Source organism: Columba livia, chromosome 2, assembly GCF_036013475.1.
Source record: "Columba livia isolate bColLiv1 breed racing homer chromosome 2, bColLiv1.pat.W.v2, whole genome shotgun sequence".
NCBI classification, from domain to species: Eukaryota; Metazoa; Chordata; class Aves; order Columbiformes; family Columbidae; genus Columba; species Columba livia.
The window spans coordinates 65,537,536-65,549,886 of record NC_088603.1 but is presented as its reverse complement, the minus strand read 5'-3'; the positions used below and the strand labels follow the sequence as shown (position 1 = coordinate 65,549,886).

Below are 12,351 nucleotides of genomic sequence, written 5' to 3'. Positions count from 1 at the left end.
ACTGAACTGTCTTCTTGCAGCTGTTTGCTCTTTTGTAGAGATGGCAGGAAAAGATGAGCTGAACGTTATGAGAGTGGTAGCGACAAGCTTGTAGGAGAAGGCACAGGAAGGCAAGACCAAGCAGGGAGGGTGCATACAGGTGGTTGGGAGGAACAGTAAGGGGCAGAACAGAGGAGCACATTCAGAAAGTGCAGTGGTCTGAAGGAGGGGGACACTCCTTCCTTAATACTCCTGTGGGAAGCTATGAAGCTGGTGAAGGGTCTGGAGCACAAGTCTTATGAGGAACAACTGAGGGAAGTGGTGCTGTTGAACCTTAAGAAAAGGAGGCTGAGAGGAGACCTGATCACTGTTTACAGCTACCTGAAAGGAAGTTGTAGCATGGAGGGTATTGGTTTCTTCTCCCAAGTAGCAAGTGATAGGATGAGAGGAAACGGCCTTAGGTTGTGCCACGGAAGGTTCAGATTGGGTATTAGGAAAGACTTCTTCACAGAAAGGGTTGTGAAGCATTGGAACAGGTTGCCCAGGGAAGTGGTTGAGTCACCATCCCTGAAGGTGTTTAAAAGACATATAGATGAGGTTCCTGGAGACATGGTTTAGTGCTAGAGTTAGGTTACAGTCGGACTCGATGATCTTAAGGGTCTCTTCCAAACAAAATGATTCTATGAAAAAAGGCTAAGCCCTGCCAGAGGGTTGGCTGCAGGCACGCACCAGTTCTCCTCATGGGCTACCTTTCATGGGGTGGCCTTCACGGCAGCTGCAGCTCATGCATATACAAACTGCTGCTATATATGCAGCAGACCAGTAATTCCTCTTCAAACTTGTGTCTACGTTGCCCTTTGCTTCTCAGAAAAGGCTTGCCAAAATAGCTTTAAAAATTGAGTAAAAGCTTTTCTTATATGAAGCTTTTAAAAAATATGTGTTTACTAAATCTTATAGGATTGGATAGGGGTTGCAATACTCCTTTTAAGTAAATGCAAGCAATGTGTTTTCTGAGTTTCTTTTCCTTTTTTTTTTTTTTTTTAACCAAGCTTTTGAACTTGTGTTATTCTTACAGAACAAGTTTCAACTTAAAAAGTCACCAAAGTGAATAAAGGATAGAAGGTATTATCATATTTTATTATTAAAATTCTCTGGAGAGGTGTTTCTGTCTTCCCAAACCAAACATTTCCATATAAGTGATTAATATCTGAATTAATATAAATATGTATACGCAAATGGCTTCTTACCTACTTATTGTATTAAATGAGTGAGAAATGTCTCAGTGTTCTCATAACAAGAGCGCTGGGTATCTTTGTGAAGGCTGGTATTCAAGTAAAATGTAAGTGAACATACATTTTTGAAGGAAACAATACCATACAACTTTAGGCAACAGATTTTTCACGCCTAAGTAAATAATACCCTCTATAAAACACTTGCCAGTAATAAAAGTTATTCAGAAGAAGGCTATCAGGGAGAGTTCAAAGTGTTTATGAATCACATTGAATAAATGTACTCTGTGAATCAGAGTGATGCAATTGTACTATGGAGTTTTCTTCTTGCAAACACGTCAAAGAAAGAGGACCCACTTTCATGTCTCAGTTTACCCTTGATCCTTAAGCATGCTCATCTTTGATCACAAATATCCGCTATCATCATGTTATTTCAAAAACCAGAGCTTTTTTCCCCCCTCAATGGCAAGAATCTCACCAACTTTGCTCTTTTTTGATCAACACAGGCAACAGAAAGATGGTGGGGAAGGTGTTCTTCAGCAGCATACCTCTGGTGTGGCCTTGTCACTTGCAATTCCAGAAGGCTAAAATCACCCCGATATGCTTCTTTAACATGAGGCGCAGAATGTCAAGGCAAAATATGTTACAGAAATGAATTTCAGGTGCAGACAGAAACACACTAAGAAGTAATACGTTTCGGGTTTTGTTTTTTAGGTTGGTTTTTTTTGCGTGGTTTTTTGATGGTTGTTTGCTTGATTGATTATTTGTTTGGTTTTGTTTTGTTATGTTTTTCTGCTTTGTTTGGCAGTTTTTTCAGGAAAATAAGACCCCACCTTTCCCCACCGTGTGGATGCCTGTCACGGAGCGACGGGCCACAAGAGGTCCCGGGAGCCGCCCTCATTAGCCGCAGCATTTCCTTTCGGGTCGCTGAACGACCCGCTGCTGTTACTGCTCATGACATGCCCGGGGAAGGGCCCTGCTTCTCCCGTGCAGGTGAACACTCCTCACGTGGGTTCAGTCCCGCAGGGGCACCGCCACCAGCCCCCGCACCGCCGCGGGGACCTCGGTCCGCGCAGCCGACGGGGCGCTTTCCGCGGGGCGGGGCGCGGAAAGCCGCGCAGTCAGGCACCGCCCCTCCCTCCCCCGATGAAGACAGTGCGCGGCCGCAGAGGGCCCTCCTCTACGGGGGGGAAGCTCCCCCCCCCCCATCTACGCCCTCGTGTCCCCTACAATTGGGTGTTTGATCCCTGCGCGGGCTGGAAGCGCCCGGCGTGGCCCGGGAGGGTGGTTGTGCCCGCCCGTGTTTACCGTCGTGCGTGGACAGGATCCCTCTGCTCGGGCGCGAAGGCGCCGGAGGTGAAGAGAAGTCTTGGGGGTCCCCGTTGCGCTGGGCAAGGGCGGGTGGTTAAGGAGAGGGGGTGCTCTTTGAGCACAGGGCGGTGAAGGTGTGTGTTCAGATAACAGTGTAGAATTCACGTGCGTGTTAATTAACCCCCGTTTATTGCCATGCACAGCCCGGCGAGGAGATGAGCCTGCCGCTTCTCAGGGGGCTGGGGAGCCGCGTCTGCTGCCCCGCGCGGGCGGCTGCAGCGGGCAAAAGGCGGCTGGTGGAGCTGGGGGGCTGCCCGGGCAGCGCAGCGCCGAGGCGGAGCAGTAGTAGCGCTCCGTGCCGACGGGGACATGCAGGAGCATGTTTAGCGGGAGGGGAAGGTTTGCCTCCCGAATGCTCAGCCGGAGTCGACTCCAAAGCATTTCGCACAAGTCTACAGAGCTGGGGGTGTGGAAAAGATCAGCTGCGAGGGCTGCAATGAAATAAGCCTGAGCACTAGTAATCCTCAGCTTAAGAAAGAGGCGGGGGGTGGAAATCGGCGGTGCTAAATCGGCGTTTTCTTAAGCCATTTCAACGATAGGGACTGCGGTCTGCTTCACAGATAAAACCTTGAATCAATGCTCGTAGCGCCCAGTGCTACTGCAGATTTGTCCATAAGCTTTATCTAGGAACAAGCTCTCTTGCTCCATGTCCAAGGCAAACTGCAGGTTCCGGTTCTCAGCCGTACGTGTGAAAACGGTGTCATTAATATCCAAAGCCCTTGCATCCCCCTGATGAGGTTTGTGGCCAATTGCAAAGTGTTTCAGCAGCGTACGGGTGTAGGCATCGCCGCTCTGAGAGCTCTTGTATGCAAACCTCCTGAATTTCGGTAAGAAACTTAGAGCGCTATGGTGCTCAGTAAAACCATGGGGAAATAATAATAATTAAAAAAAAAAATATCTTGGGTTCGATACCTCCGCGTTTTCCCACGTCTAGCAGGAGAGGCTCAGCGCTGCCACCTCGCGTCCCTTCCCCGAGCCCAGGCCTTCCAAAGCCTGCAGGAAATAGAATGAAGTTTCGAGGCTTTTTTTAATTGGAAAACCTGAAGAAATCTTGCCAATGCTCTTAAAACTGCACTTCAGATCGAAGGTGAGTGCTGATGCTTTACACCTAGGCTTAAAAATTCGGGGAGCTGGAAGGCACTTTCAGTCCAGCACAGGAGGATTAGAGGTGGAAGCAATTAACTTCAAGGAATCTGCAAAGAAATTGCAGTAAAATGCTTTGACAGAGTTTCACATTGTATTCTTACAATTGCTTTATTAAGCAGTTCTAAATTGCACTTTTGTAAAGTTTTCATTTAGGAAACAATACTCTTCTGTCCACTCCACTTATCAAACTTTTGAACCAAGATTAAATCAACGTGACCGCTTCCATCAAGATAACACTTAATTCACCTGGAGACAGTTTTTGTTGTTGGCGGCCAAGACCTTGCACACTGTAACACAACTGAGCAAAAAGCTTCTCTAAAGCTTCTTTCTGTGTCTCTGCCTGTCAGTTTTCGTTTGTTCTGCTTTAACCTGTGTGTAGAGACATGAGAATATTTTGCTTGCTGTTTAAACAAGTTGATTTTTATACATAAAACATGATAGTTGGGGGTTGAAATCCTTTAGGATACCATGCTAACAGGTGGAGCAGCCAGAAGCTACTGACTGCTCCCAGTCCTAGTTTTTCACACTGCTGCACATGAATACAAAGGGTGTAAATAAGTTCAGTACTTAACTCCTGACACCAAAACCACTGTGGAGCCTCCCTTTCTGTAGATGTTGGTGGTACATGGTAAAACAGACTTGATGTTTGGAGTTCCAGGGGAAAAACGTAGAGTGATTTACTCCTCATGAAGTGTAAAGGTGAGAAACTCCACTGATGTCACTGGATGTCGTCAGTGTAGTTAGAAAGCAACATTGTATCCAATGCTTACCAGAGGCTGAAAGAGGAAACAGTGTTATTTTTGCAAGCAAAGCAATAAATTAGGTTGCATCTTTGTAAGCACTCTCAGTAATGTAGGTGACCTACCCAGGGAGATATTAGGGATTTAGGATTTTTCTCAACACTTCATGACAGTGTAATAGTTTGGGTCCAATGTGGAATCTTAATATTCAAAGCTTGTTCTCAAGCCAGCTAGAAACCCTGCTAAAGGATCTTACCTTAAATTTTTTTTGCATAAAACGTGTAACTTATTTTTAGACTGCTTTCCTAGACATTTCAGCTGTTTCCAACCATTTCTTTCTGATTTAAGAAGTCTTTTTAACTGGTGTTGTGTGGAACAAAAAAAAAAAAAAAAAAAAAACACAAAACACACCTGTTTTGTCTAACAGTCTTTTTGGTCCCTGACCTGATGAATGAAGTGAGGAATCTTTGGGGAGTAATATTGCAATTTTTTTTATGGCCTTACCATCCCCTTGACCTGAGTATGGCGGGTTTTTAATGCTGTGGGGCCTTCAGAGGTGTTTCACTGCACGTATCACCGGTGCCCTGTTTTGATTCTCTATTGATCCTTGCAGGGCGGAGGGAGGGGAAAATGAGATGAAACAGCACTCCCGGTGCCCTTGGACTGGCACCGAAGCCGCGGGGGGGAGGGGGCGGGACCCTGCTCAGTGGGGCAGGGTGCGGGGGAGCAGGCACAGCAGTACCTCCGCCCCGGGAGGCTGGTACTTGCCTGCCGGCCCAGCATCGCTTGTTTCCCCCAGTGGTCCCTCCCGCTCCCAGGGGACCCGGCGGGGCCGGGCTGGGCCCCCCAGCCGCAGCCCCTCAGGGGTCGGGAGGCGCGGCGGAGCTGCGGCATGTGGGAGCGGCCGGTGGCCGAGCGCAGGGGAGGACGCGGAGGCTGAGCAGGCAGTAGGGGCAGCACCCCTGCCTCCCGCCGAGCCGCAGGGATGGGGGTGAGGTGGGTGACGGCGACTAATTAACGCCGCCGCCTGTACGAGGCCCGCCGCTCCGCGGGAGGTGCCTGCCATGCCTCCCGTCCCACCCCCGGCGCCGCTCAGCTCCAACTCCGTGGCGGAGGGGGCGTGACGGCAGCGCTTCGCGGGCACTTCTCGAGGGGTGACGACCCCTCCGTAACACCCGGTGTGTGGGCGGGTTAGGGGGGAAGGGGAGGCGTGCACACGGGGGCGCGCACGCCGGGCGCTCCGCGCCCCCCTGGGAGCCTCTGGCAGCCCCGTCCCTTTGTGCGGCCAGGTGCCCGCGGCCGCCCCCGCGGAACCCTCCGCCTGCCCCCTCCGCCTGCCCCCTCCGCGACCTCCTCCCGCAGACGCCGAGCGCGGGGGCGGGCCGGGTTATTTTATTTACTCCTTTTTTATTGTTATTATTTGTATTATGATGATTTTTGCTGATTTCCTAATTTTTCCCCGGCGGGGAGGAGGGGAAGGAGGAGCGCGGCGAAGGGGTGAGGGGGGTGGTGGCTGGGGGGCGCGGGCACGTGCGCGGCGGGGCGCGGGGCGGTGCGCGGGGCTGCCCTCCTGCCCCTTTTAAAAAGTTCGCCCCGCCGCCGGGAATGAGGTCAGCGCGGGCGCTTCTCATTGCACGCGGCGATTATTACCGCGCGGCGGCAGCCGCCAATCGCGGGACGACGGGCGGGGCTTGGCACGCGGAGGCGTTGGATACAGCGCGCGATTGGCGGGCGGGCGCGCTGCGAACGGATAAAGCGGCGCGGGGCGGGCGCGGGGTCCGCTCTCAGCTGCAGCCGGCGGAGCGCGGCGCGGCGCGCGGGGGGCGCGGGGCATCGCCCGGCGGGCAGGCAGGCGCGCGGGTCGGCGGGGGGCGCGGCGGGGCTCCGCGCGCGCGGAGCGGCGGCAGCACCGGCGGCGGAGAAAGAGGAGGAGGACGGGGCTGGGTGCCCGGCTCGCTGCTCTTCCTGCCGGGGACGTACTCACTCGCTCATGCACGAGCGCTTTTTTTTTTCCTCGGGGATTTTTTCCAATTTACAATTATTCTTTCCTTTTTTTTTTTTTTCTTTTCCTGAGGGGTTTTCTTTTCGCTCAGTACCTCGCAAGTGACAAATTCTACCTGCACAAACTCCTGGTCGCCGACTCCGCCGCCACGACGAGTCCTGGAGCCGGGGTTTTCGGGGCTTTGGGGGCGCGCCGCCTCCCCCTTCCCCCGCGGCGGTGCACGCTGGCCGTGCCCAGCGCTGCGAGACTTTCGGCGGCGGGCGCGCTGCTCTTCTGAAACGCCTGGGGCGGGCGAAAAGCACTTGTGAACTGGACCAGCTGCTTCGGGGAGGGGGGAGACCCGAGGTGGTGAGGAAAAAAAGCAGAGCGACACCCCCCTCCAAAAAAAAAAAAAAAAGCCCAAAGCACTCTAAGAAAAAAAAAGCAAACTTGGACTGGCGGCTTGCGGCGCTGCTTTTGCAGAAACTCTGTGTGACCGCGGGCGGTCCCGCCGCCGCCTCGACGGGCAGAGGACCGCGCCGCCGGGGACGAGGCGCCGGTGTGGAAGTACAAGTAGTGCGGGGAGCGGGGGCGCGGCTGCGGGGAGCTGCGCGGCCGGCTGCGCCGCGCCGGTGCCGCTGTGAGAAGTTGCGCGCCCTGCCCCGCGCCGGAGCGGCGCTGAGCCCCGGCGAGACCCTCGCCGTCGCGATGGTGCAGCAGACCAACACGGCGGAGAACACGGAGGCGCTGCTGGCCGCGGAGACCTCAGACTCCGGGGCCGGCATCGAGCTGGGCATCGCCTCCTCCCCGACGCCGGGCTCCACCGCCTCCACGGGGGGCAAGGCGGACGACCCGAGCTGGTGCAAGACGCCCAGCGGGCACATCAAGCGGCCCATGAACGCTTTCATGGTGTGGTCGCAGATCGAGCGGCGGAAGATCATGGAGCAATCCCCCGATATGCACAACGCCGAGATCTCCAAGCGCCTGGGCAAGCGCTGGAAGCTGCTCAAGGACAGCGACAAGATTCCCTTCATCCGGGAGGCGGAGCGGCTGCGCCTCAAGCACATGGCGGACTACCCCGACTACAAGTACCGGCCCAGGAAGAAGGTGAAGTCGGGCAACAGCTCCGCCAAGCCCGGCGACAAGGCGGACAAGGGCGGCGGGGGCGGCGCCGGCGGGGGCAGCGCGGGCGGCGGCACCGGTGGCCCCGCGGCCTCCGGGAAACCCGCCCCGAAGAAAAGCGGCGGCGGCTCCAAGCCCTCCCCCGCGGGCGGCGGCGGCGCGGGCGGCAAGCCCCACAGCAAGGCGGCGGCGGGCGGCAAGGCCTCCCCCTTCTCCGGGGAGCCGCCGGCCGCGCTGCTGCCGCCCGAGCACCAGGCGCTGTACAAGCCCCGGGGGGCGGCGGGCGCGCCCGCAGGTCCCGGGAAGCCACTGGCCGAGAAGAAGCTGAAGCGGGTTTACATCTTCGGGAGCGGGCAGGCGGCGGCCGCTTCCGCCTCACCCGGCAGCGCTGTGCCTGGCAGCCCCACACTGAGCAGTTCGGCGGAGGCCGGCGACCCTTTGAGCCTCTACGAGGAAGGGGGCGGCGGGGCAGGGCGGCCCGACGGGGACTGTGGCGGCGCCGCCTGCCCCTCGCCCTGCGGCTCGGGTTCGCCCTCGGATCACCGCAGCTACACCAGCCTGCGTGCCTCCTCCCCGGCCCCCTCGACGGCGCATTCCTCCTCCGCGTCCTCCCACTCCTCGTCCTCTTCCTCCTCCGGTTCCTCTTCGTCGGACGACGAGTTTGAGGACGACCTCTTGGACCTGAACCCCAGCCCCGGCTTTGAGAGCATGTCCCTGGGCAGCTTCAGCTCCTCGGTGCTCGACCGGGACCTAGATTTTAACTTCGAGCCCGGCTCGGGCTCGCACTTCGAGTTCCCGGACTACTGCACGCCGGAGGTAAGTGAGATGATCTCGGGGGACTGGCTGGAGTCCAGCATTTCCAACCTGGTCTTCACTTACTGAAGCGAGAGCCGGGCCGTGCTGGAGGAGGCACAGAGGCACGTTGTCGGCAGGACTCGACCACCCCGCCGGGGGCTTTTGTTTCGTTGTTGTTTTTGTTTCTTCTTTTTTTTTTTTTTTTCCTTCCCTTTTTTTTTTTTTTTTTTTTTTTGGTTCGGGAAGGGTCTGATGAGACTGCCTTATGTGCTGGGGAAGAGCAGCGGCGGGAGCGGGATCGCCCTCTCCGTGCAGAACGGCCAGCAGTCCCTATCCTCTGGCTGGAGACGGACCCGCACACACCCCCTCCGGGAGACGAGCCTGACGTTGATTTTACAGAGACTGGTGGGAACGAGACGCTGTCTCTTTCCTTTTCCTTTTTATTTCCTGAAAAGAGAAACAGAGAAGCGGCGGGTGGGAGGGGGGGGAACCACACACACCTCTGGGTTCTTTGTTATTGCCCACTTTATACGAATAAAGAGGAGGGGGAGCGATGCACTGTGCTGAGCGCACACTGGATGACTTGAGCATTCGCCCTTTCGTGTGAAAGAGCGATTAGAACTGCTTGAAAAAAAGGAGAAAAACAAACAAATCCACCCAAGCCCCTGCAAGGTTCACGTTTTCCGGGAGAAATCCTGTCCCGGTTTCTTCTGCAGTGAGAGGAGGACGATGATGGGAGGAGGAGGAGGCAGATGGAACTGGGAGCTGGACTAAGATCCTAGCTAAGCAAAGAAGAGCTAGACTTGAGAGCTGTTTTGGAAATACGGTGGGAGGAAGATAATAATAAACTGAAATGGATTTGCACGTACAGACGAGGTGGCGGCAGCGCTTTTCTCAGTCACCTTATGTCAAATGTAGAGAGAAGAATAAGGCTGAAACTTCAAGAACACTGAAAACTTTTGAAACAGAGACCGAATGGGAACAGTTTCTGTCATGATGTGGTACAGGGGAAATGGAGGGCGATGGCTTTTCGAAAAAAAAAAAAAAAAAAAAAGACCGAAAAAAAAAAGGTAGTTTTTTTCTTCTTACTCAGAATCGTGATGGTGTTGGATTATTTCACTGGTGGGGTTTAATATAGCATGTTATCATGTCTATCTTTTTAAGATTTCTGTAAGACTGTTGAACAGTTAAAAATTAGTGTTAGGATAATATAAAAGCAGATAGATGGCGCTATGTTTGATTCCTACAAAAATATCACCAGCTTTTTTTCATTCTTAACTCTTTAAAGGATTCAAACGCAACTCAAATCTGTGCTGGACTTTAAAAAAAGAAAATTCAGGACCAAAATTTTTCTCAGAGTATGTATGTGTTTGTTCCTTATAGCTGTAAATGAAAAGACTGTTTTTTTTCTCACCGATGCTCCATCCTCGTATTGTTTTGTGGTTTTGTTTTTGTTTATTTTTTCCTTGTAAATGTAATCAGATGCCATTTTATAAGTGGACGTATTTATACTGGCCAAACATTTTTGACTTGTATTTCTTTGTCCTTTTTTGGTAGTTCTCGTTGTTACCCGCACCATTTTTATGTCTCCTTCACTGAAGGGCTAGAGTTTTAACTTTTAATTTTTTTATATTTAAATGTAGACTTTTGACACTTTTAAAAACAAAAGAAAAGAGAGATGAAAACGTTTGATTATTTTCTCAGTGTATTTTTGTAAAAAATATATAAAGGGGGTGTAAATCGGTGTAAATCGCTGTTTGGATTTCCTGATTTTTAACAACAGGGCCGCTGGTTAGTATTTCACACGCGTGTGCGCGCTCACGCTCACTCACACTCTCACACCCACGAATCAGCCCCTATTTTGTCCATGTTTACACTCCAATCTGCAGGCATCTTAAAGGGACAGCATCCCTCGCCGCCAGCGCCCGCTTCACGGCCCCTAGTCGTCCCCCGGGGAGGGGGGCGGAGGGGGCCGGGGCAGCCCGGGGGGAGAGGGAGGACGAAGGCGGATACACTGTATGCTACCGGCTTGGGGAAAAACCTGTCCCGAAATGAAGTCAAGCAACTGGTGCATTTACACAGAAGGGATCCTGTACCTTTAACTTGTAAACCACATCGTTTGCACTTTTTTATAAGCAAAAACGTGCCGTTTAAACCACTGGATCTATCGAAATGCCGGTTTGAGTTCGCGACACTATTGTACTGCGTTTTTCATTCTCGTATTTGACTATTTAATCCTTTCTACTTGTCGCTAAATATAATTGTTTTAGTCTCTTATGGCATGATGATAGCATATGTATTCAGGTTTATAGCTGTTGTGTTTAAGATGAAGAAAGTGAAAACATCTTTGTACATTTAAGTCTGTATTATAATAAGCAAAAAAGAAGATTGTGTGTTTATGTATGTTAATATAACATGACAGGCACTAGGACGTCTGCCTAATGAGGTGGTTCCGTTAAGGGTTTAACTTTTTTCGTTCTTTTTGTTTTTTTTTTTTTTTTTGGTCATCCATCCTGTGCAATATGCTGTGTAGCATTTTTTTTTTTTTTTGTCTAACGATCACCCACAGCGCAACGTTGGGAAAGAAGAAAAAAAAATATCATGCCAGCTAACTATGTCAAGTTCACTGCCTGTCAGATTGTTGATATACCTTCTGTAAATAACCTTTTTTGTTTGTTTGTTTGTTTTGTTTTGTTTTTTTTTCTTCGGGAAGGAAATAAAATCAGCTGGAACTGAACCCTAACACTGGGCTGCTCTTGTCATCATTGTTACGGCCCCGGCCCGCTCCGGGCGGGTTTTTCTCCCCTGTCCGGCTGTGGCGCCTGCAGCCCGACGAACCGCCGGCCCGGCCCGGCCCGGCCTCGGCGGCAGCGCGGAGCCACCGCCCCACGGCCGGCCCGCCGGGAGGGACCAGGGGAGGGGCGGCCGCCACGCTGAACCGCCCTCCTCCCGGGGACGGGGGGCGCTGGGGCCCGGCTGGGGAATAGCCGAGGCCGCCGGGAAGAGAGGCCCGGGCTCGGCGGCTTCGTGCAGTTGAGCGGTCAGCTCCAGGTGACGGGGGCGGGAGGAGCCCGTGTTGCGCAGCTGCACGGCGAGGCCGGCGGTGTGGGGGATTTGCTTCTCCGCAGCTCCCGGCGGTGCGTTATAGCCGGGAGGCAAGCGGGCCATGCCTCTCCTCCCGGGCAGCTCGGCCTGGCACCGTCCGTTGAGATTATTTTCCCTCTTAAGAGTTGTGTGGAGTTTGTTGGTGTTGTTGATTTGCGTTTTGGTTTTTTGTTTTGTTTTGTATTTTCTTTTTGTCTGTACTTTCTGGGTGTGAACCGCGGGAGCGAGCAAGCCGCGCTAGACCCCGGCAGCAGTGGGTCCCGCTGCCCACCTCCCACCCCAAATAGTTCCTCCTGGGCACCTGTAATGGAAGTCTTTCTAATGCAAAGCGCTTGCAAACGCCCGGCCATCCGTGCCATTAGCTATGTGAATGCGTGGGGCGGAGGCCCGGGGGGGTCCAGGGGGCCCGGGGCAGTCCTTGCCCCAGCTTCGCGCTGCCCACCGGGGTGGGGGATGTCCCGGCCGGCCAGAGGGCCGGTGACCTCCTTGGGATTCGACCGTAGCCTCACGGGTACCCGCCTGCCTTCCCCTCCTGCATAGCAATATGCATCGTACCTTGAACAGTGTTTTGTAAACCGCTCAAAGCATCCCACTGACATAATGGTTTCACTTAGCTGTTAATTTACAGCTGGCTTTGAGCCATAAACTCTTTTCCATGAAAAAGGAGCAACAAACGAAAAGAGACGTTGTGCCGGCTGTTTCGCAAAGCCACCGGCACAGGAGGTTAATGTTTGCCCAGCCTTATCCCCGTGAATTCCTGTGTTGTATTTGCCATGCAAAAAGCCCCATCAGCAGCTCCACGCCGCCCATTGCCCGGGAGGTTTCCTGGTTCGCCTTTTGCATACAGTGCCTTTCCTTCCCAAGGCCATTTGCAAATCAGATG

General features: G+C 53.3%; 1 protein-coding gene across 1 annotated transcript; it reads left to right on the top strand.

Moving 5' to 3' along the window:
• Nucleotides 1-6,237: 6,237 nt before the first annotated feature.
• SOX4 (SRY-box transcription factor 4) lies at nt 6,238-11,106 on the top strand. The gene has a single exon (XM_065055202.1). It carries the CDS (start codon nt 7,155-7,157, stop codon nt 8,448-8,450), a length of 1,296 nt encoding a protein of 431 aa, XP_064911274.1. The 5' UTR covers nt 6,238-7,154; the 3' UTR covers nt 8,451-11,106.
• Nucleotides 11,107-12,351: the final 1,245 nt, after the last annotated feature.

Bases quoted from the DNA above. Each gene is read 5' to 3' on its own strand.
- SOX4 (XM_065055202.1), top strand. From the start codon at position 7,155: ATGGTGCAGCAGACCAACACGGCGGAGAACACGGAGGCGCTGCTGGCC.